Here is a 25747-nt window from a genome sequence, read left to right on the forward strand (position 1 = left end):
TCAGGAATTGTGAATGACAAGGGCGTCGGGCACTCTGGGGCTCATGAGAAAGGGGCCTTAGTCCAGCCAGACTTGATGCCCATTTAAAATGGAGTTAAAATGGTAACCGCTAGTGTTAAGTTTTGTGTTTATTACCGTGAGCCACAGAGGAAAACAATACCGTGAGTTACTGAATTACTTCTCTGACTTTTGGGGTTTTTTAGCCAGGAAAATCTGACTTTTTATTTCTTAAATACTGTGAAGGAAGAGGGGCAAAATGGTCCCCTGATGATGGAGGGCCATGGAGCAAAGAGTAGGGATCATCAGCAGAGGTCCTGTGGGCATTAGGGAAGCGCGGGGTGCCGTAGTTAGGGTCTTCCTGCAGCGGCTTTTGTATATCAGTCCGGAGCTTGCATCTCTTGGCAAGACTATCACTGAGGTAGATGTCGCTCAGTGGGGGCTGTGGGTTCACTTTCCGCTGGCTCTGAATGTCCTGCTGGATAATAGGGACCCATTCTGGGGGGACTGCAGCTGCCCAAAGTTCTGTCTCAGCTGAAGCTCCATCATGCTTGTCTCGGGAGCCCCCCTCAAGGAGCAGCAGGTGGACCTTGGGACACGGCCTCTTCTGCTGTTGTTCCAAGGGCTGGGTAAGCATTCTCCAGCTGAGGCTCAGGGGAAGTTCTTTCTGATCTCTGAACTTCCACTGGCTCCTCAGGAATCAGCTGGGGCAAGGGGCGGGGTGGGTATGACCAACCCTGCAAACATATCTGAGGACGGAATCAGGGCCTCTTCTCTCATTTTTGTTAGGTAGCTCCAAATTCCTTTCTCAAGTAAACTTATTAGGGTGGTCAGTTACAGAGCTGGTACCAAATGTACTCTGTGTGCCTGCTAGGAGAGGTGCCAGAACACAAATGAACATACTTCTTAGGAGTTCTTCAACAGCTGGACGTGGGAGAGAAAAGGAGAAGGTGTGGCCTGTATAAATCACAAGCTGGGGCTTCCCTGGTGGCGCAGGGGTTGAGAGTCCGCCTGCCGATGCAGGGGACACGGGTTCGTGCCCCGGCCCGGGAAGATCCCACATGCCGCGGAGCGGCTGGGCCCGTGAGCCGTGGCCGCTGAGCCGCCGTGGCCGCTGAGCCTGCGCGTCCGGAGCCTGTGCTCCGCAACGGGAGAGGCTGAGTCAGTGAGAGGCCCGCGTACCGCAAAAAAAAAAAAAAAAAAAATCACAAGCTGGATTTAAAAAACCCCTTATGAAGAAGAACTGACCTTAATTACATCCTTTAAAATGTCTGTTTTCTTCTTGCAGTCTCTTTGAATGCTCAATTTGGTCAACATTCAGAATATAGAACAGTAAGTAAGAAACCACTTGTATCATTTCTACTGATATGTGAAGCTGACAACAGTTTGGGTTGGGGGCTGGTTTTCAGGTCTGACCTGCCACTTTCGAAACAGTGGACTGCTTCTTTAGAAACCAGATTCTCAGGCAGGCTTTTTGATACGGATCACAATGTACAGGTTGGTTGAAAATAGCTCAGGCCTTTGATACCTCAGGGCTTTGTTTCCTTTAATGTTCCCTTTGATGATTTAGAAGATCCTAAGCCTAATAGTTACACCTTACACTAGGCATTTTATGTATATTAACAAATTAAATTCTGTGGAAGTAAAGGAAGACCAACCAAATAACTAGCAAAAGCTAGTTATTCAACATGCACCCCAGTACTCATAGCAGCACTATTTACAGTAGCCAAGACATGGAAGCAGCCTAAGTGTCCATCGACAGACAAATGGATAAAGAAGATGTGGTACTTATATACAATGGAATACTACTACTCAGCTATAAAAAAGAACAAAATAATGCCATTTGCAGCAACATGGACGGACCTAGAGATTATCATACTAACTGAAGTAAGACAGAGAAAGACAAATAATCATATATAACTTAAATGTGGAACCTAAAATATGACACAAATGAACCTACCTATGAAACAGAAACAGACTCAGACAGAGGACAGACTTATGGTTGCCAATGGGGAGGGGGAGGGAAGGAAAAATTAGGAGTTTGGGATTAACATATGCACAATACTATATATAAAATAGATAAACAACAAGGACCTGCTGTGTAGCATGTGGAACTATATTCAATGTCTTGTAGTGACCTATAATGGAAAAGAATCTGAAAAAGAATATATATATATATATATGTATGTATATATCTGAATCACTTTGCTGTACACCTGAAACTAACACAACATTGTAAATAACTATACTTCAATTTTTTTAAAAGGTCAATAATAATAAAAAGCTAGTTATTCAGAGCTTGATGTAGCAAGTGAGTTAGCCATGTCACTTGCGTCATTTTGGCTGAGACTAAAAGGCAGAGAGTGGGAAGGCTTTAAAGTGGGAAAATGGGAAAGCATCAGGTATGCCCTGATTGAGGCTATTGGCATGGTGAAGCTGTAGGTGGGTAACTAGAAGCAGGCATCCTATGTGAATTGTTAAAAGGACATATTTGGCTTTCTCTGACTGGGCCTAAGTTGGAAGCAGGGACAAAATTTAGGAAACTATCAGCTTCCCTAATCAAGTCCTGGCCATTTGGGGCCAATTGTTACAGAGCTTACTGTTTGGCTCCCTGGATGTCACTACAGATAGCTATCTGATTTTTTACCAGTCTGACTCTAGCAGACTGACTTCCTGGACTGGTTATTCTAAATAATGTGTTGGTTTCCTGGGCAGCTTGCTAAGGTTGTGGGTCAGAGTTCTTAATATCTGGTCTGACACTGTCCATTTGTATACGCAGTCTCTCATTTCTCACAATGACCTTGTAAGATAGATACATATGGGGATACTGACCTCAGTGGGTTAGGTAACTTTGAGTATTCAATTTAGTACAGACCTTTTCCCGGAAACTTTCCCACCCTGTTTTCTTCCTCCAAAGCAGACATACATGTACTTTCTCTGTGCCTCCATTCAAACTACATTGCATTATCATCACCACCATGCTAGTGTAGGGAGGAAAAAAATCTTTCCTCTACCCTTCTAAGTTCTCAGCTGGGGCCCCTATAACAAAGGACAGGTTAACAAGAGAAAAATAAACAAACATTTATTAACAAGTGCATTGTGCATACACATGGGAGCACTCAGAGATGAGTAATTCAAAGAGGTGGCTTAGAAATCTGCCTTATATAGCATCTTTACCAGAGAGCAATAAGTCTGTAGATAAATGACAGGACAAAGGAAAATGGTTTTAGGCTTCCAAGGGTGGCAAACAGTGGGAAGATAAATAATGGGAGGAAACTAATGGGGTACGGTTTGTTTGCAGATTCCTCAGGTCCCACCTCTGGACTGATAAGAGTCCAGAGTCATCTCCAGTAAAGGAGAATTTATATCCTGCCCTTAGGCAGAAAAGGGGAAGAGAGAGAGAGAGCTGCATATTAACTGCCTTTAGCTCAAAATAATTTTTATATCAAAGAGCCATATTTTGGGGGTGACATAGCCTGGTTTCCTTCAACAGTGAATGCTTAGATACCAGACAGTGTTCTAAATTCTTTGTATAGAATAACTCACTTAATCCTTTATAGCAGTAAAAGTAGGTACCAATATTATCCCCCTGGTCAAGTTCACATGGAAATGGTGGAACTGTGGTTCCAAGCCAGGCATTCTGACTCCAGATCCAGTGCTCTTCACTAGCCCATCAGAGCACTGAATTGTAATTGTCTGTCTCCCTCCAGTAAACTGTATATTTTGTCGTCAAGGATGATGTTTTGTTATTTGGTGCCCAGTCTTCAGCACTTAATGGGTGCCCAATAATACTTTTACTCAGATGACTCAGTTTTCTTGGGTTTGATTTTCTTTCAGAAAAATGGGGATAATAACAGCAAAAACTCACTCTGGCATCTTCCATTTAAGCAACTCACATACGATCCTCTCCTTTCTCTCTGAACAGTTTCCACAGCAGATCACTCACTCACTGGTTGTAGATAGACCACTGTCTTGTATGACTACTCTCTTGTAAAGTCGAATATTTCCATCAGTGGAGTTGTATTCTCACCAAGACTCAAGTATGTGTGTTCACAGGCCTGTTATGTGAGTCTCCAGTCTTATTTTAAGTAAAAATGTAAAAACAGCATAAACATGAGTGTAAAGAGATAAGCCATTTATATGAGAACTGTGTCAAATGCTTTTGAAAGACTTGCTAAAAGACAAAATGCTAAAAACAAAAAAATTGCTCTTGAATTAGGTGTAGGTAAAACAATGGTAAATAATTGGGGAATTATGTTTTAATTGTATATTACCTTGTTGTAACAGTGTCTTTAAATTTCTCACAATATTTAAAATGGGTAGTTTTACCCGCCAGGAGACATTTAGACAGTCATTTTGATTGTCTAACTGGGGAGTTGTTACTGGCATCTAGTGGATAGAGAACAGAGATGCTACTAAACTTCCTACAATGCACAGGGCAGCCTCACACAACAAAGAATTATCTGGTCCAAAATATGAATGGGGTTGAGAAATCCCATTTTTAAAGAAACCAAAACAGGAAATCATAGGTGATATTTTATGTGTATGATTTTTGCAGTGATAGTGCACAGAACTCTAATTAGTTGAAACATTCATAGGAAAAGTCTTATGTCTTATGTCAGGTAGGATTAGATTCAGCTGCAAGAAACAACGACTCAAAATAACAGCTCGCAGAGCTGCCATCTTAGGACGTGGCCTTTGGCCTCCCGGTCTGTAAGATAAAAAGTAGCGCTCCATGCACCCAGGAGCAGGATGGAGGAATGGACAAAGGAGAATAAGAATTGGGGGAAGCAGAGGACAGGTACCAACTTTCTTTTAAAGGAGGTTCCCAGAAGCTACTACACAATAATTCCACTTGTATCCCATCAGCCTGACCTTGATCATATGGTCATACCTAGCTGCAAGGGAGGTTATCTTAGTGTAGGTAGCATTACAGCTGGCCATGTGCCTTGTCATTGTCTTACATCAAAAGATTGGCATCTGTTTTCTTTTATGTTTTAAGAGATTCTGTTATTGTTTCTCTGTTAATTGACTTTTTCAATTAAGTGAGCAATTACCACTTGTCCCAATCTCATTGGATAAGAGGGCATCTACTCTCCTGTGGAAGCCCTGGAAGGCAACATCTTAATGAAGCTGGGGCAGCAAGAACACATCAGGCTCCTAAATGGAGATAGAGGGCTGAATGGAGGATGGAAAGGGTCAAAAAAGTTCTTTACTTTAGAGTTTGGCCCATGGCCAGCCCTGCTTAGCTCTTTATAAATCCAGATATCAGTAGAAATGTGTAGTTCATTTATTAAGAATGCTAAACAGGGTGACTTACTCTGAAATGAACGGTAATCACTACTAAAACATACACACACAAACAGAAATACAGCAGGCCATATATTTAACCTGTTATTAAAGTGGGACTCTGCACATCATAGTGTGACCATTGTGACCATTTCTAGTCCTGGCCCTGCTAGAGACTAGTGGCTACGCATAAGACATGTTATGTCTCTGGCCTCGATTCCATTGAATCTGAGGGTTGAGTTCCATGACCCCATATCGGTTTCTTAGGGCTGCCGTAATAAAGCCACAAACTGGATATCTTACACAATGGAAATGCACTGTCTCACAGTTCTCAAGGCTAGAAGTCCAAACTCAAGGTGTTGGCAGGGTTGCTTCCTTCAGAGGGAGAATCTGTTCTATTCCTCTGTCCTAGTATCTGGTAGCCTCAGGCATTCCTTGGCTAGTTAATGGCATTCTCTTGGTGTCTTCACATGATCTTCCCTCTGTGTGTGACTCTGTGTCCATATTTCCCTTTTGATAAGGACACCAGTCATATTGGATTAGGGCCAATTCTACTAACCTTAAGTTGATTACCTATATAAAGACCCTATTTCCATATATGGTCACATTCTGAGGTACTGGGGGTTAGGACTTTAACATATCTTTCTGGGTGGACACAATTAAACCCATAACCACCCCTGAGATCTAATTCTGAACCTACTGCTATCCTTAATGCTGTTGCTTAAATGCCAGTATCTTAAAAGTCCAGACAGGATTCCCGAGTGTGTCTGGGCATTATGCCCAGGGATTAGGTGGAATGTAACAGGACATTCTCATGGAGGTGGGAGTGAAGAGCAAATTATGAAGCTGGAGGATAGTAAAGTAGGTTTGGTGACATATCTTGGACTTTCATTTAAAAATCAGCCAGACAGAACCTTCCTCTGAGGTCCTTTTCTTACATAGCAGGTACTGACCCATTGCTTCAACACGGCATCTGATTTTTGCATTAGAAAAAACTTTTTTTTTTTTTTTGTGGAAAATAGAAATCTTTCTGTAGGCTGTTTCTAGGAAATCTAGGAAAATGTGGGTGTTTGGCCTCCTCTCAGCTGTTTTGTGATGAGAAAGTCTCACGGTATTCTCCAATTGCTGTCTTCCTTTCTCTTTTCCAGCCAGATTGCAATCAGTATGAATTACCAGGATGTCCCAGGGACTTTAGCCCTGTGTGTGGAAGCGACATGTCCACTTATCCCAATGAGTGTACTCTGTGTGTGAAAATCAGGTAACAATTTTACAGTATAAACTAGCCAAGTTTTCTTTAGTTCTTCTCATGAATTTTGATTACTTAGGAAGTTGTGACTCTTTTCTTGGACACAAGAATCAAATGTGACATAAGTAGTTCTGTTTTAAGACTGACATTTTAAAAAACACAGAATCCTCCAGTGCATTTTCTAGGCCAAAGTTAGACAATAAGGTGTGTGATTAATCAATTATAGACCAGATAATTAAGTGATGTACTATCAGGGATGGGTAGTTTCCAAAAATTAAGAATATATTTAGGATTGTAGCTGCAGTGCACTTTGCAGCCCCGTTGGTCGAGCCTGTGCTGGGCACTGAGAAAGAAGACCTGGGTCTGCCACCCAGTGTCTAGGGACAGTTCCAAAGTAATGAATCAGTGTGTCTTCAGAGGAATGAAAGAAAACAAGGAAGGGAATGGTAGCTATTTCTGGGTTTTGAGGCAGGTCATGGAGATGAGGCCCTGCCATGTAGACCCCAGCCCATAAACAACCCTACCCATCCTGGCACAACTTGAAGGGGAACAGGGATGTCCCAGAGCATCAAGTTCCCTCAGAATGCATTGTCCCTCAGGAGACAAGATGGGGGAGTAGAAGGACTTGAGCTCACCTCCTCTCACGAAAACACCAAAATCACAACCAACTGCTGAACAACCATCGACAAAAAAGATGGGAACCTACCAAAAAAGATATTCTATATTGAAAGACAAAGAGGAAGCCAAAACCAGATGGTAGGAGGGGTGCTTTCGCAATATAATCAAATGCTATACCTGCTGGTTGGGCAACCCTCAAACTGGAAAATAATTATATCACAGAGGTTCTCCCACAGGAGTGAGAGTTCTGAGCCCCATGTCAGGCTCTCCAGCCTGGGGTTCTGGCACTGGGAGAAGTCCCCAGAGCATTTGGCTTTGAAGGCCAGCAGGGCTTGAGTGCTGGAGCTCCACAGGACTGAGGGAAATAGAGACTCCACTCTTGGAGGGAGCACACAAGGTTTCATGTGCACTGGGTCCGAGGCAAAGCAGTGACTCCACAGGAGCCTGAGCCAGATGTAACTACAGGTCTTGGAAGGACTCCTGAGGCAGGGGTCGGCTGTGGTTCACTGTGGGGGCAAGGACACTGGTGGCGGAGGCCCCAGGGAATATTCATCGGGCGTGTGCTCTCCTGGAGGTTGCCATCTCAGCACCAAAACCTGGCCCCACCCAACAGCTTGCAGGCTCCAGTGCTGGGACGACTCAGGCCAAACAACCAACGGGGTGGGAACACAGCCCCACCCATCAGCAAAGTTGTCTAAAGTTGTCCTGAGCCAACGGCTGCCTATAAACAGACCCCTTGACATGGCCCTGCCCACCAGAAGGACAAGACCCAGCTCCATACACCAGTGGGCAGGCACCAGTCCCTCCCACCAGGAAGCCTGCACAAGCCCCTGAACCAACCTCACCGACCAGGGGACAGACACCAGAACCAAGGACTACAATTCTGCAGCCTGAGGAACGGAGACCGCAAACACAGAAAGTCAGACAAAATGAGATGGCAGAGAAATATGTTCCAGACAAAGGAACCAGACAAAACCCCAGAAGAACAGCTAAGTGAAGTGGAGATAGGCAATCTGCCTGAAAAAGAATTCAGAATAATGATAGTAAAGATGATCCAAGATCTCAGAAAAAGAATGGAGGCACAGACCAAAAGATATAAGAAATGTTTAACGAAGAGTTGGAAGATTTAAAGAACAGAGGAACTTCCTTCATGGCAAAGTGGTTAAGAATCTGCCTGCCAATGCAGGCAACATGGGTTCAATCCCTGGCCTGGGAAGATCCCACATGCTTCAGAGCAACTAAGCCTGCATGCCACAACTACTGAGCCTGCACTCTAGAGCTTGTGAGCCACAAATACTGAGCCTGTGTACCACAACTACTGAAGCCTGTGAGCCATAGAGCCTGTGCACCGCAACTACTGAGCCCATGCACTGCAACTACTGAAGCCCGTACACACTAGGGCCTGCATGCTGTAACTACTGAGAACACGTGCTGCAACTACTGAAGCCTGCATGCCTAGAGCCCATGCTCTGCAACAAGAGAAGCCACAATGAGAAGCTGGTGCACTGCAACAAAGAATAGACCCCACTCACTGCAACTAGAGAAAGCCCACACGCAGCAACAAAGACCCAACGCAGCCAATAAATAAATAAAATTTTAAAATAAATCAATAAAGAACAAACAGAGGTGAACAATACAATAACTGAAATTAAGAATACACTAGAAGGAATCAATAGCAGAATAAATGAGGCAGAAGAAAAAATAAGTGAGCTGGAACACAGAATGGTGGAAAACACTGCTAGAGAACAGAATAAAGAAAGAAGAATGAAAAGAAATGAGGATAGTCTAAGAGACATCTGGGACAATATTAAGTGCACCAACATTCACATTAGGGGTCCCAGAAGGAGAAGAGAGACAAAAGGCCTGAGAAAATATTTGAAGAGATAATAATTGAAAATTTCTCTAACGTGGGAAAGGAAAAACTCACTCAAGTCCAGGAAGCCCTGAGAGTTACATACAGGATAAACCCAAGGAGGAACACTCTGAGATACATATTAATCAAACTGACAAAAATTAAAGACAAAGAGAAAATGTTAAAAGCAACAAGGGAAAAGCAACAAATAACATACAAGGGAATCCCCATAAGGTTATCAGCTGTTTTTTTCACCAGAAATTCTGCAGGCCAGAAGGGAGTGGCATGATACATTTAAAGTGATGAAAGGGAAAAACCTACAACCAAGAATGCTCTACCCAGCAAGGCTCTTGTTCAGATTTGACAGAGAAATCAAAAGCTCTACACGGCTAGAGAGACCGTGTGCTGCAACCACTGAGCCTGTGCACTCTAGAGCCCATGTGCGACAACTAGAGAGAAGCCCACACACCACAATGAAGAGCCCACATGCTGCAACGAAAGATCCCGCATGCCGCAACCAAGATCCCGCATGCCACAATTAAGACCCAACACAGCCAAATTAAAAAAAAAAAAAAAGCTTTACAGACAAGCAAAAGCTAAGAGAATCCAGCACCACCAAACCAGCTTTACAACAAATGCTAAAGGTACTTCTCAAGATGAAAAAGAAAAGGCCACAACCAGAACCAAGAAAATTACCAACGACAAAGCTCACCAGTAAAGACAAACATATAGTAAAGGTAGGAAATCATCCATACACAAATATGAAGTCAAACCCAGGAATCATGAGGAGAGAAGAGTACGAATGCAGGATATTGGAAATGCATTTGCAATTAAGAGACCAGCAACTTAAAGCAATCGTATATATAAATACATATATAGACTGCTATATAAAAACCTCATGATAACCACAGACCAAAAATCTACAATAGATACACATACAAAAAAGAAAAAGCAATCCAAACACAACTCTAAACATAGTCATCAAATCGCAAGAGAAAAGAACAAAAGAGAGGGGACGAAAAAAGACCTACAAAAACAAATCCAAAACAATTAACAAAATGGTAATAAGAACATATATATCAATAATTACCTTAAATGTAGTTGGATTAAATGCTCCAACCAAAAGACACTGACTGGCTGAATGGATACAAAAACAAGACCCATATATACCCTGCCTACAAGAGACCCACTTCAGATCTAGGGACACATATATACTGAAAGTGAGGGGATGGAAAAAAGTATTCCACACAAATGGAAAGCAAAAGAAAGCTGGAGTAGCAATACTCATGTCAGAGAAAATAGACTTTAAAATAAAGACTGTTACAAGAGACACAAGGGCACTACATAATGATCAAGGAATCAATCCAAGAAGAAGATATAACAATTGTAAATATATATGCACCCAACATAGGAGCACCTCAATATATAAAGCAAATGCTAACAGCCATAAAAGGAGAAATTGACAGTAACACAATAATAGTGGAGACTTTAACATCCCACTTACATCAATGGGCAGATCATCCAGACAAAAAATCAATAAGGAAACACAGGCCTTAAATGACACATTAGACCAGATGGACTTAATTAAAATTTATAGAGCATTCCATCTGAAAGCAGCAGAATACACATTCTTCTCAAGTGCACATGGAACATTCTCCAGGATAGAGCACATGCTGGTCCACAAAGGAAGCCTAAGTAAATTTAAGAAAACTGAAATCATATCAAGCATCTTTTCTGAACACAGTGCTATGAGATCAGAAATCAACTACAATAAAAAGAAACTGTAAAAAACACAAACTCAGGGAAGCTAAACCATATATTACTAAACAACCAATGGATCACTGAAGAAATCAGAGAAAATCAAAAAATACCTACAGATAAAACAAAAACACAAAGATCCAAAACCTGTGGGGCGCAGCAAAAGAAGTTCTAAGAGGGAAATTTATACCAATACAATGTTACCTCAGGAAACAAAAAAATCTCAAACAACCTAAACTTACACCTAAAGCAACTAAAGAAAGAACAAACAAAACCCAAAGATAGTAGAAGGAAAGAAATCATAAAGATCAGAGCAGAAATAAATGAAATAGAGACGAAGAAAACAATAGCAAAGATCAATAAAACTAAAAGTTGTTTCTTTGAAAAGATAAACAAAATTGATAAGCCTTTAGCCAGACTCATCAAGAAAAAAAGGGAGAGGGCTCAATAAAATTAGAAATGAAAAAGGAGAAGTTACAACTAACACCACATAAATACAAAGGATCATAAGAGACTACTACAAGCAACTACAAGCCAATAAAATTGGCAACCTAGAAGACATGGACAATTTCTTAGAAAGGTATAATCTTCCAAGACTGAACCAGGAAGAAATAGAAAATATGAACAGACCAATCACAAGTACTGAAATTGAAACTGTGATTTAAAAACTTCCAGCAAACAAAAGTCCAGGGACCTCCCTGGTGGCGCAGCGGTTAAGAATCCGCCTGCCAATGTAGGAGACACAGGGTCAATCCCTGGTCTGGGAAGATCCCACATGCCGTGGAGCAACTAAGCCCGTGTGACATAACTACTGAAGCCCACATGCCCTAGAGGCTGTAAACCACAACCACTGAGCCCATGCACCACAACTACTGAAGCCCACGTACTCTAGGGCCTGCGTGCTGCAACTACTGAGCCTGCGTGCTGCAACTACTGAGCCTGCATGCTCCAACTACTGAAGCCCACATGCCTAGAGCCCGTGTTGTGCAACAAGAGAAGCCACTGCAATGAGAAGCCCACACACTGCAACAAAGAGCAGCCCAAATCTCTAGCTGCAACTAGGGAAAGGCTGTGTGCAGCAACAAAGACCCAATGCAGCACCCCCCCCCAAAAAAAAGTCCAGGACTATATGGCTCCACAGACGAATTCTCTCACACATTCAGAGGAGAGTTAACACCTATCCTTCTGAAGCTACAGTAAGTCCCCTACATATAAACCTTCAAGTTGCAAACTTTCAAAGATGCGAACATGCGTTCGCATGTCCAATCACATGAGTTAGTTCACGTATCTGGTGTACATTGTCACATGTGTGCATCCTCTACAAGTGGTGTGCTTTTGTGTACTTTACTGTACAGTACTGTATAGAGTACAGTAGTACAGTATCTTTATTTCAAGCCCAGGATGTCCAGAAGCAAGCGTAAAAGCAGCAATGATGTAGCTGGTATTGTACTGTACTTTTTGAGGTACTGTACTGTAAGATTAAAATTGTTTTCTTGGGACTTCCCTTCCACTGCGGAGGTGCAGTGGTTAAGAATATGCCTGCCAATGCAGGGGACATGGATTTGATCCCTGGTCTGGGAAGAACCCACATGCCATGAAGCAACTAAGCCTGTGCGCCACAACTACTGAGCCTGCGCACCACAACTACTGAGCCCATGCTCCGCAACTACTGAAGCCCGCACGCTCTAGGGTCTGAGGGCCACAACTACCGATCCCATGTGCTGCAACCACTGAAGCCTGCGCACCTAGAGCCTGTGCTCTGCAACAAGAGAAGCCACCGCATGAGAAGCCCATGCACTGCTACGAAGACTAGCCCCCGCTCACCGCAACTAGAGAAAGCCTGCGTGCAGCAACAAAGACCCAACACAGCCAAAACAAAAATGTATTCTTTATTTTTTGTTTGTCTTTTATGCATTATTTGTGTGAAAAGTATTATAAACCTATTACAGTACAGTACTATATAGCCAATTGTGTTAATTGGGTACCTAGTCTAACTCTGTTGGACTTACGAATGAATTGGACTTATGAATGCACTCTCGGAACAGAACTCATTCATATGTAGGGGACTTACTGTATTCCAAAAAATTGAAGAGGAAGGAGTACTCCCAAACTCATTCTATGAGTCCACCATCACCCTGATACCAAACCCAGAGAAAAATACCACAAAAAAAGAAAATTACAGGCCAATATCACTGATGAACATAGAAGCACAAATTCTCAACAAAATACTAGAAAACCAAATCCAAGAATACATTAAAAGGATAATACACCAAAAAAAAAAAAAAAAAACGAAAAGGATCATACACCATGATCAAGTGGGATTTATCTCAGGAATGCAAGGATTTTTCAATATCTGCAAATCAGTGTGATACACCACATTAACAAATTGAAGAATAAAAACCATATGATCATCTCAATAGATACAGAAAAAGCTTTTGACAAAATTCAACACACATTTATGATAAAAACTCTCTAGAAAGTGGGCATAGAGGGAACCTACCTCAACATAATACAGGCCATATATGCTAAACCCACAGCTCACATCATACTCAATAGTGAAAAGCTGAAAGCATTTCCTCTAAGATCAGGAACAAGACAAGGTGTCCACTCTCATCACTTTTATTCGACATAGCTTTGGAAGTCCTAGCCATGGCAATCAGAGAAGAAAAAGAAATAAAATGAATCCCAATTGGAAAACAAGAAGTAAAACTGTCACTCTTTATAGATGACATGATACTATACATAGAAGATCATAAAGATGCTAAGGGTGTTCCGGAGCAGGGCAGCTGGACTATGGGAAGCGGCAGGCAGAGGGCAGCAGTAGGAAACTCGGGGATCTGGGTGCAAAAGCCCAGGGATAGGAGCCGCAGGCATGCTGCGTCTCAAGGCTTTGACCCAGGTGCTAAGCCAGGCCAACACTGGAGGCATCCAGAGCACCCTGCTGCTGAGTAACGAGGGATCTCTGTTGGCCTACTCCGGTTACGGGGATACAGACGCCCGGGTCACCGCTGCCATCACCAGTAACATCTGGGCGGCCTACGACCAGAATGGGAACCAAGCGTTTAATGAAGACAATCTCAAATTCATCCTCATGGACTGCATGGAGGGCCGGGTAGCCATCACTCGAGTGGCCAACCTTCCACTGTGCATGTATGCCAAGGAGACTGTTGGCTTCGGAATGCTCGAGGCCAAGGCCCAGGCCTTGGTGCAGTACCTGAAGGAGCCTCTCACCCAAGTAGCAGCATCATAATGGGTGTTGGTGAAAGCAGGGGTTCAGAAAAGAGAGATGACCATTTGGAGGGGCAGGGCCTCCTGGGGAAGCCTTCCTGGATGTGGAGGGTTGGGGGGACTTTGTTCTTCCCAAGAATAAACTTCGACTCCTGTCTTGAAAAAAAAAAAGATGCTACCAGAAAACTACTAGAGCTCATGAATGAATTCACTAAAGTTGCAGAATACAAAGTTGATACACAGAAATCTCTTGCATTTCTATACACTAACAACAAAGGACCAGAAACAGAAATTAAGGAAACAATCCCATTTACCATTGCATCAAAAGAATAAAATACCTAGGAATAAACCTGCCTAAGGAGGCAAAAGACCTGTACTCTGAAAGCTATAAGATGCTGATGAAAGAAAGTGAAGGCAACACAAACAGATGGAAAGAGGTACCATGTTCTTGAATTGGAAGAATCAGTATTGTCAAAATGACTATGCTATCCAAGGCAATCTCCAGATTCAATGCAATCCCTATCAAATTACCAATGGCATTTTTCACAGGACTAGAACAAAAAATTTTACAATTTGTATGGAAACACAAAAGACCCCGAATAGCCAAAGCAATCCTGAGAAAGAAAAATGGAGCTGGAGAAATCAGGCTCCATGGCCTCAGACTATACTACAAAGTTACAGTAATTAAAACAGTATGGTATTGGCACAAAAATAGAAATATAGACTAATAGAACAGGATAGAAAGCCCAGAAATAAACCCATGCACCTATGGTTAATTAATCTACGACAAAGGAGGCAAGAATATACAATGGAGAAAAGACAGTCTCTTCAATAATGGTGCTGGGAAAACTGGACAGTTACATGAAAAAGAATGAAATTAGAACATTCTCTAACACCATAAACAAAAATAACCTCAAAATGGATTAAAGACCTAAATGTAAGACTGGATACTATAAAACTCTTAGAGGAAAACATAGGCAGAACACTCTTTGACATGAAACACAACAATATCTTTTTGGATCCAACTCCTAGAGTAATGAAAATAAAAACAAAAATTTTAAAATGGGAAATAATTAATCTTAAAAGCTTTTGCACAGCAGAGGAAGCCATAAACAAAACAAAAAAACAACCCACAGAATGGGAGAAAATATTTGCAAACGAAGCGACCAACTGGGGATTAATCTCCAAAATACACAAACAGATCATGCAGCTCAATATCAAAAAAACAAACAACCCAATCCAAAATGGGCAGAATATCTAAATAGACATTTCTCCAAAGAAGATATACAGATGGCCAAAAAGCCCATGGAAAGGTGCTCAACATCACTAATTATTAAGAGAAATGCAAATCAAAACCTCAATGAGGTATCACCTCACACCAGTTAGAATGGCCATCATCAAAACGTCTATAGGGACTTCCCTGGTGGTCCACTGGTTAAGACTCTGTGCTCCCAATGCAGGGGGCCTGGGTTCTATCCTTGGTCAGGGAACTAGATCCCGCATGTCTCAACTAAAGATCCATCATGCCACAACAAAGATCCCGCATGTCACAGCTAAGACCTGGCTCAGCCAAGTAAATAAATAAATAATTAAATTTTTAAAAAAAGTCTATAAACAATAAATGCTGGAGAGGGGGCTTCCCTGGTGGCGCAGTGGTTGAGAGTCTGCCTGCCGATGCAGGGGACACAGGTTCGTGCCCCGGTCCGGGAGGATCCCGCGTGCCGCAGAGCGGCTGGGCCCGTGAGCCATGGCCGCTGAGCCTGTGCGTCCAGAGCCTGTGCTCCGCAATGGGAGAGGCCACAGCAGTGAGAGGCCCGTGTACCGCAAAAAGAAAAAAATAAAATAAAATGCTGGAGAGGGTGTGGAGAAAAGGGAACCCTCCTACACTATTGGTGGGAATGTAAATTGGTACAACTAATATGGAGAACAGTATGGAGGTGCCTTAAAAAAAGAATTACCACATGATCCAGCAATCCCACTCCTGGACATATATCTGGAGAAAACCATAATTTGAAAAGATACATGCACCCCAGTGTTCATCAGAGCACTATTTATAATAGCCAAGACATGGAAGCAACCTAAGTGTCCACCGACAGACGAATGGATAAAGAAGATGTGGTACATATATACAATGGAATATTACTCAGCCATAGAAAAGAACAAAATAATGCCATCTGCAGCAACATGGATGGACCTAGAGATTATCACACTAAGTGAAATAAGTAAGACAGAGAGAGACAAATATCATATGATATTATATGTGGAATCTAAAACAAATGATACAAGTGAACTTATTTACAAAACAGAAACAGACGCACAGACTTCAAAAACAAACTTATGGGGCTTCCCTGGTGGCGCAGTGGTTGAGAATCTGCCTGCCAATGCAGGGGATACGGGTTCGAGCCCTGGTCTGGGAAGATCCCACATGCCGTGGAACAACTGGGCCCGTGAGCCACAACTACTGAGCCTGTGCATCTGGAGCCTGTGCTCCGCAACAAGAGAGGCCGCAACAGTGATAGGCCCACGCACCGCGATGAAGAGTGGCCCCTGCTTGCCACAACTAGAGAAAGCCCTCGCACAGAAACGAAGACCCAACACAGCCAAAAATAAATAAATTAAAAAAAAAAAACAAAAAACCCAAACTTATGGTTACCAAAGGGGAAAGGTGGGAGAGGGATAAATTAGGAGTTTGGGATTAACATATATGCACTACTATATATAAAATGGGTAATCAACAAGGACCTACTGTATAGCACAGGGAACTCTATTCAATATTCTGTAATAAACTATATGGGAAAAGAATCTGAAAAAGAATGGATATATGTAATGTATAATTGAATCATTTTGCTGTACACCTGAGACTAACAGAACATTGTAAATCAACTATACACCAATATAAAATAAAAATTAAACAAAAAAGAATATATTTAGTAGTTAAACTCTGTGGAATATTAAGTGTGGAATATTAAGTGTTCTTTTAAAGTCAGAGGGCATGTTCAGGTAACCTACGCACCCTGCACTATTAGTTGGAAAAGAGGTCTTAATAACTCCATCTGGTAGAATGCTCAGTAATAAGTGTATTACACCTGATACCCTTAGTGTAAAACACCTAACCAACTCATGTGACCATGACTTCTACTCCAGGTATGCTGCTTTGTATTTCAGGGGTCCATTCTCTGACCTCAGTCTTAAGTGAGTTACCTAGGTCTTTCTTCTCAGAGTGATTCTTTGGGGATAGTTCCCTGTGCCCTAGGGTTAAGGAAAAAAAAATAGCTGAGTTGGGCTTTCACCCTCGATTTAGCTTTAAAAATGATTGTCACCCTGTAAAGAATCTAATGTATAATGACATGGGTCTTTTTAATACAAATAGTGGGGCAGTTTCAATACGGCAGGTAGCGTTTCAATATGGCGGCCCAGGGCAGGTCACCCCAAAATGTGCCTCAATGGCATGTTAATTATTGTGAATTAAAGTTGCTTAAGAAAGAGCCAGCAAGAGAGACACTTTGACCCTCCTCTCTGTCTCCCTGAAAGCAGGAAAATAATCTCATATGAAAGATGCACTCCCTGCATCTGAAAGGTAGAAGGGACACCCTTAATCGCCAGAGATAGGGAATTCAGAGCTGAAAAGCCTGTAAAAACAAACCTTGTTACGTCTTTAATTTACTTCCCTAAGCCAAAACTCTGTATAGATTCTTCACTAATTAACTACCCAAAGTCTAAATTTCTTTGTCTTGTCAATTCCTCACAAATGTATTGTTTCTTTGTCTAAAAAGAATAAAAGCTGCCTGCTTTGGTTACTTATTAGGTCCCATTTCTATGAGACCTCTGTGCACATAAATAAAAGTTTTTCTTTTTCTCCTGTTAATCTGTCTTGTGTCCATTTTATTATTAGTCCAGCCACAAGAACTCAAGAGGGTAGAGGGGGAAATTTATTCAACCTGACAGTTGGTGAGCCAGGCAGGAGCCTGGCTGGAACCTGCTTCCCGCCCTGAGGCTACTGCAGATGAGAGATCCTGAGACATCTGATAAAGACCAGCAGAAGGTAAGATTTCTTACCACCTCAGCTTCCTGGATCTCTGTCTGCAAGGTCTGGTGGAAGGGAAAGTGGCGAGAGTTCCTTACTCCCTCTCTAAATTTAGATTAGCAGGAGAAAATATTTTTGAGCTAGTTCCTTGTACTTAGCAACTCTTGGGAATTCTTTTCTTCCCAGAGATGGTCACTGTTTTTCTTCGTCTCTGTCTGTTGTATTGTTTGCCATAAGGAGGAAGAACCATAGGGCAGAATGCAGGCATAGGTCCTTCCCATAAGCCTGCTGTTTGAGCCACCCTCATAGACTGGTGAGTTAATGTTTCTCACCAGACCTGCATCTACTTAAACAAACTTTGCTGTGGATCTTCCATATAAACCCACATAAAGTTTGTCCTTCCACCTTGCTTTATGTCCTAAGATCTCAGTTTTGTGTCCAGTGAGAATATTCTCTCTGGTCCCAGCCATTTGGAAGGTGCATCTGGTGGCCAGTTGAATAGACTTGGGTTTTGAAACAGAAAGTCAGCACTCTGGCCATACCAGCTCTCAGGAGAGTTTGTCTTAATGGGCTGTTGTCTCAACCTTCATTGCCTTACTTTCTTAGACTAACTATGGGAGTGAACTTTCTTGATCATGTGAGGGCTATATACTCTTGTGAGATACTTCTTTCATCTTTGGTTAAGCCATAAAAAAGGCTTATTGGTTTGAGTCTGTATTTGAAATTAATACAAGATCCTACTCATCAATGGCCAGAAAAAGGATCCTTTAAGTTGGCTATATTTAAGAGGAAAAAAATTTTGAAAGCTCTCATCATAAATAACTTATATTGATACTTATGGGAGGATCAAATTGAAAGGAAAAAAAAGTATAATGGTGAGCTTTAGGTAGGCCCTTATAAAAATGAAAAAACAGAAATTAGACCTAAAAGTAAGATGCAACATAAATTCCCCTTCTAAAAAAAATCGCCCATCTCCTCTATAAATCCCCAGTGCCTCCTGCAAATAATCAGGAAGTAAATCAGCTGGAAGCCAATATTCAAGGGTTTAATAGAAACAACTTTCTTTGTCTTGCAAAACTCTACAAAATGAGAAATGCAACTGTAGAAACAAGTTCCACTTGCCTTTACCAATTCCCAGTCCTTACCTATTCCTCTCAAAATGTTTTCTAGATATTATAAAAGATCAGGATATTGGAGCAAAACTGTCCTGTACTTTAAAAAATATTTTAAAATAATAATTACCCTAAGACTTATAATAAATATATATATATATATATAATAATAGATAAATATACTCCAGAACTCCTAGGAGAAAACCTAACATTTTCTTTGGCCCTAAAAGCTATAAATCTTATCATGTCTTTGAAATGTAAACACAGCCCACATTGCCTGAGACTGAGCCTGGATTAGCTGAATTGGTAAAACCTGAAACCAAAAAAAAAGGGAAAGAGGCCTTTTAAAACACAAACTGCTAAAAGGATCTCTTGCCCAAACTCTAGTAAATCACATCCCTTCTGCAATTATTTGTCAAGGGCAAATACAGATCTTAAGTCTTCTCCACAAATAATAAAAGATGTTAGCCATCTGAGCAAGTAAACTTAATTTATTTCAACTTTATTTATAAACTAGTGACTTTTCTATTGTACCTGCTCATGACTAAAGTTTTAAAATGAAAACTAAGAGATCTCTGGTTGTGTATATGTCTATATGGGTACATTATAGATATTTTTCTACCTCTAGATGGTATTGCCAAAATTAATTTGTAGAAGAGCTCCACTTAATTGGCCTAAACAAACAAGCACTTACATTAAAATTCTCAAAAATATAATAAGAACCCAAAATTTTTTCAAGTTCTAGGATAATCTTTGATAAATAAAAGCTAATTTTAGGCTTTTTGGTTTAATTAATATAGGTATGTCTTCAGAGTTATAAGCATTAAATATAATGCATATAAAAAATTTTGTTCTACCTAGTTTTGCTAGTCAAATGGGCTTATGTTGTCTCTGTGGCAAATTCTGCCAGCAAAAAAAAAACGAAAGAAAACCTTAATGAATAGCTGCTTTAATGACTCATTAAATTTTCATAAGTAAACTAAGTGTGATTGTTAAAAACAAATGAATTAAATAGATGTAAATTAGATAAGAATTTTTAGCTGAGGCTTTTAATGATAATTGTTTTATTATGTGTCTATTTTTCTAAATTCTTTGGTAATTTAATTTACAACCTTAGAGTTTTGCTAAGTTAAATTAAATGATGGGAATTCATTGGGTGTCTATATCATTTCCAAATAAGATAAAATACAGAAACATTAATTGCTAAACAAATTTAAGTCTACCTACTTTTGATGTGTTATGTTTGGGTCTGTTACTAGATATAGCTTGTGCTTTATTGAAATACTGTGCTATGAAGTGGCATATATTTCTAGAAATTATGAAATGTATTTACGTTTGCCAAGCCGCAAAATGTTAATACAGTTCACAATTTACTTCTTTATTTCCCCCCGAAATTAAGATTTCAAAGGATTAAGAATTCTAATTAATATACATAGTTAAAGGTACCAGAAATAAAAAAAGAAGTATTATGTGTTTTGGGCTAAAAAAAAGGTAAAGAGGTGCTTTTGTTAAGGAAAGAGAAAGCGATTTTTTCCTAAAGCTGGCTATTTCTAAATGGGAAAGAAAACAAGGGACAAATAAAATGAACATAGAAAATTATAAAAGGTTTACGAAAAAAAGAATCTTTAGGAATTTTATGTGTGATCAGGACTGGCTAAGACTGAAATGAATTTAATTAAGTAAATGAGTTTTAATATCAAAAGTAAACTGGTGCAAAATTAAAATTTGGTATGTATCTCTGTTAAAAGGACAAAGTTTTCTCAGATTATTGGTCTAGTCTTAATAAGAAATTGTAAGAAAAAGAGTTTTCTTTACCTTTAATCTGTCTAGAAAAACAGATTCTATGTTTTGTCTTTATCAGATTTTTGATCACTTAGAAGACACACACACACACAAATCTAAGTCTTTTCAATATTAAAAGAACTAAGGCTTTTTACAACTATTTAACTTTCTGTATATGCCAGGGATGTCTTTGTCACTTTGATTAAATGGGCAGCTCAGTATTCTTTCACAGTGACCTATGATCCTATTTGACCAAGTGTTTTAAAAACATTTGATATTTTTGACAAACTGCACAAAAAAACAAATTCTAAATGAAGTCTTATTGAACTGGAAATAATTTTGGGGTTTTCCAGAGGGCCCCTGGAACACCTCAAAAATTTATTTTCTCTCCTTATAAAAGAGATACTAAATTAATTAGGCTTATTTTGTATGTTAAATTACATAGGAAGCATTGTCAAGTAAATGATGATAAACCTTCTTAGGTCATATTGTATGGGTAAATGTTATTAACATAAATGTTCTAGAAAATAACTGAAAATCCTAAGCTTTGGATATGTCCTAGTATGTTAGCCATAATTCTAGTTGTTATCTTAAAATAATATGTGTCTCAGAGATAACTAAATTTCTTTATCAGTTCCATTATAATGAATCAGATCTTCAATAATGGACATTTTAAAGTCTTATCATCTACACACAGTTACTGTTTTACTCACATGCTTTTACAGAAGCTTTCTGCAAATGTGTTTTATCTTGAGGGGAATTCATGGAAAGCAATCTAACAACTATTCTAGAATATAAGTTTCTGATGACTTTCAAATCATACCTGGGTAAGAATTTACAGAACCCTAATGGAGAAACTGATGGCTTCAAAAAATTTCTAACAAAAGATCAAGTGGAGCAAGAATTAACTATGGGACCAAATAAACTGAGGAAGATAATTATAATTTTTTATGATTTATTAAAATTTGAAACATTGATGATTTAAAAATTTTTTTGTTTCTCCAGATTTAAGGAGACTTTTTTCTCTTTTCTCTTAAGCTGTGACTTAGAACAATTTGGTCCATTATAGGTTTCTAAGCAGCATTGGAACATTTATCTTTTTCTCTCTATTGGATCCCTCCAGAATTCAGAAACTCTCAGTGAGTACTCTTATTTTCTTGGCAATATAGTTATTTGCATAAGTTCAGTAAGAATCTGTTTTTCTTACAACAAAACACAATTGGAAACATTGATTATATAATATTATCAATGCTTTGACTGGAATGTCATATTGGAGAGAGACATGCATAGACTCAGATATGACCAGACAGCTTTGAGAAACTAAGGTTGACTTTATGTAGCCAATAAAGCCTCTTGGAAAAACAGCCTAGTACCTTACTTTCAGGGTTCCCAGCAGTCTTACCAGGTGAATAGGAAGGGTCATTTCCTGGCAGACCCAGGAAATAGTTTATTTTGAGGACCTCGTGAAGAAAGGAATTCACCCAAATCTATACCTATTGCAGGCAAAGTCTGTTGGCGAATGTTTGGCTTGGCTTCTTAGCCTTGAGAGGCTATTAAAAATTCAATCTGAGGGACTTCCTTGGTGGTCCAGTGGTTAAGGCTTTGCCTTCCAATGCAAGGGGTGTGGGTTTGATCCCTGGTCAGGGAGCTAAGATCCCACATGCTGCACGGCCAAAAACAAAAAACAAAAACAGAAGCAATATTGTAACAAATTCAATAAAGACTTTAAAAATTGTCCACATCAAAAAAATCTTAAAAAAAAAAAAATTCAATCTGAGATTCCTCATAAAAAGTTCCAGCAAAGCAGATTTAAAATAGTCCATATGCTCAATCACTATTCTTGCTGTACTTATGTAAACAACCAGGCCAAGGTTATTGAATCTAGACTTATTTTGCAAACAAATTAGTCTAATTTGGCTATCTTTGGTAAAAACTGGGGGTAATTGCAGAGAGAAAATTATGTTTCAGCAGAAACTATAATACACACTTGTAGACACCAAATTCTAGTTCTGTTCATTGTCTTTGAGGGTTTTGTTATTTACCTGTAAACTAGACTATATCCTGAATTCTTCAAGTTTCCTCCTATATCAGGCTATTACTCTCCAAACTATCCTTTCCAAATTTGTCCTATTATTTTTTTATCTGAAATCACTGAAAACTAAAACTGCCCTTTTTTTATGAAGCCCTACAAACTGAAGCTAGACAATTTGAAATAAACTTCAAAAGCTCATATTTAAACAATCTTTGTGCCTGTTGCTGTATAAGCAACTCAGAAAGTTTACCTGAACACCTGATGACATCATCAGAGACATTTCAAATTGCAAAAGATGCTGTGACCCTGACATCTAGAAATCATAACTGACTGACCCCTGGGCTCAGAAACTGGTTTATAATCTGCTCCAATCATTAACCTCTGTTTTTCCTTTGTTTCCATAGACATGCCTCTTATTTTTTTAAATTAAATTATTTATTTATTTATTTTGGGGCTTTTCTCTAGTTGCAGCAAGCGGGGGCTACTCTTCATTGCAGTGCATGGGCTTCTCACTGCAGTGGCTTCTCTTGTTGGGGATCATGGTCTCTAGGTGCACAGGCTTCAGTAGTTGTGGCACGAGGGCTCAGTAGTTGTGGCTTGTGGGCTTCAGAGTGCAGGCTCAGTAGTTGTTGCGCATGGGCTCAGTTGCTCTGCAGCATGTGGAATCTTCCCAGACCAGGGCTCGAACCTGTGTCCCCTGCATTGGCAGGCAGATTCTTAACTACTGCACCACCAGGGAAGTTCCGACATGCCTCTTATTAAATGCCTGATTGCTTGCAGCATAGGCCTAACTTTGGGATGCCACCTGCATCACCTGAAATGAGCTTAACTCATCTGACTTACTGTCAAGTCTAAGAGGCTGGTTTAGTGGGATGGAACACTCTATCAGCTTGACTTTTAATATGTGAGATTGCCAAGGAAGTTTTAGAAGAGGGAACTGTTGAGGCCCAGGGCAAGCCACCCCAAAATATGCCTCAATGCCATATTAATTATTTTGAATTAAATTTACTTAAGAAAGAGCCGATGCAAGAGTTACACTTTGACCCTTCTCTCTGTCTCCCTGAGAGGAGGAAATAAATCATATGAAAGATGCATTCCCTGCTTCTTGAGGTACAAGGACACTCATCACCAAACATAGGGAATTCAGAGCTGAAAAGCCTGTATAAACAAACCTTGTTACTTCTTTAATTTACTACCCCAAGCCAAAGCTCTCTTTAGATTCTTTACTAATTAAGCTCCCAGAGCCTAAGTTTCTTTGTCAATTCCTCACAAATTTACTGTTTCTTTGTCTAAAATGTATAAAATCTGCCTGCTTTTGTCAATTAGGTCCCATTTCTATGAGAACTCCGTGCACAAGAATGAAAATTTCTTTTTCTCCTGTTAATCTGTCTTGTGTCCATTTTATTTTTAGTCCAGCCACAAGAACTCAAGATGGGTACAGGGGGAAATTTAATAATAAATGTTTTTATGGTTGTTCGATTTGCAGGGACGATGGTCATGATATTAAGGTAATCCGAAGTGGACCATGCTGATGGACCAGAAAGGAAATTGGAGAAACCACCTTCAACTGCACACTAGATGAACTTCATTTTTCCCTTTTCCTCTTTTCCTATGTTTCTATGCATGAGATTTTTTAACCCATATTTTCTGAGATGAGTTGTGTAAGTGGTCAGTGACTGATAAAACAACAACAAAATCCTTGTTTTTTGGCTTTTGTCCCTTGAGTTAAGCTTATTGCCCAGGTGACCTATGTATTGCTTTATTTGGTTGGAATAAAATCAGCATTGTATTCAATTACCACTGTTCCCTGTCGAATATCCATTCTCACTCAGCAGCCTCATGTGGCTCTTTTCTTCTCAGGCAAATGTGAATTTCACTAAGGAAGTAGAGTCATTTTTGAGAGGGCAAGGTTTATTCTCCTTCCCCATTTCCTTAAATCTTGGATATATAATGTATGTGTAACTGGTACAGTGTTCTGCACAGAGCAAATAATGTGAGACACTGGAGCTGACTTTAGCCAGAGCTGGTAGAGTCCAAGAATCATGCAGGTAAAAATACAAGATTCCATGTCTCTTTTCAATACAATTTTACTCCAGGGTTAATGCAGAAATTTGCCTTTTCCCTTCTTTTAGAACACTGATTCTCAACCCTGGGTGATTTTCCCCCAGGGGACATTTGCAACTATGTCTGGAAACATCTTTGGTGTCACAAGTTGAAAGGTGGGTGCTCCTGACATATAGCGGGTAGAAGCCAGGGATGCTGCCAAAGACATCCAGCTCCCAACAACCAAGAAATTTTCAGTCCAAAATGTCAGTAGTGCTGAGGTTGAGACATTCTGTCTTAGAATTTGATGTAACATAAAGAATACACAGAGGGACTTCCCTAGTGGTCCAGTGGCTAAGACTCTGTGCTCCCAACGCAGGGGGCCCAGATTTGATTCCTGGTCAGGGAACGAGATCCCACATGCTGCAACTGAAAGATCCCGCACGCTGCAACTAAAGATCCTGCATGCCACAACTAAGACCTGGCTCAGCCAAATAAATAAATAAAATATTAAAAAAAAAAAAAAGAACAGACATAGCAATAACAAAAGTGACCTAAGTTTAATTTAGAAAGATAGTGTTTTCCAGATAGAGGATTTTGAGTCAAGTCCTGGATTTAAGTGCATTCCAGGGCTAGGAAACTGTGAGACCGTGAGGCAAGAGGTGGCTGGGAGAGTGTGTAGTGAAAAGAACATGGCTTTGGGGGATGGGCTAAATGTGAATTTGAATTCTGATTCCAACACTTACTTGAGCTTCTGTTTTCTTAT

General features: G+C 40.2%; 3 protein-coding genes and 1 long non-coding RNA gene across 5 annotated transcripts in view; 3 read left to right on the forward strand and 1 right to left on the reverse strand.

Annotated features, from left to right (window-relative positions):
* The window catches only part of LOC101286016 (RE1-silencing transcription factor), a 167613-nt gene that overhangs the window by 108781 nt on the left and 33085 nt on the right, over positions 1-25747 (reverse strand). The window lies entirely within an intron of this gene.
* SPINK2 (serine peptidase inhibitor Kazal type 2) overlaps positions 1-25747 on the forward strand; it is a 208017-nt gene that overhangs the window by 552 nt on the left and 181718 nt on the right. The window lies entirely within an intron of this gene.
* LOC125964271 (uncharacterized) lies at positions 1105-25509 on the forward strand. Its single transcript, XR_007477147.1, has 3 exons — positions 1105-1329; positions 6435-6544; positions 24425-25509. It is a non-coding gene; the product is annotated as an uncharacterized LOC125964271 (long non-coding RNA).
* LOC101286270 (ragulator complex protein LAMTOR2-like) lies at positions 13565-14159 on the forward strand. The gene has a single exon (XM_004268248.3). It carries the CDS (start codon positions 13633-13635, stop codon positions 14008-14010), a length of 378 nt encoding a protein of 125 aa, XP_004268296.1. The 5' UTR covers positions 13565-13632; the 3' UTR covers positions 14011-14159.

The sequence above is a fragment of the Orcinus orca genome, chromosome 4 (genome assembly GCF_937001465.1).
Source record: "Orcinus orca chromosome 4, mOrcOrc1.1, whole genome shotgun sequence".
NCBI lineage: Eukaryota > Metazoa > Chordata > Mammalia > Artiodactyla > Delphinidae > Orcinus > Orcinus orca.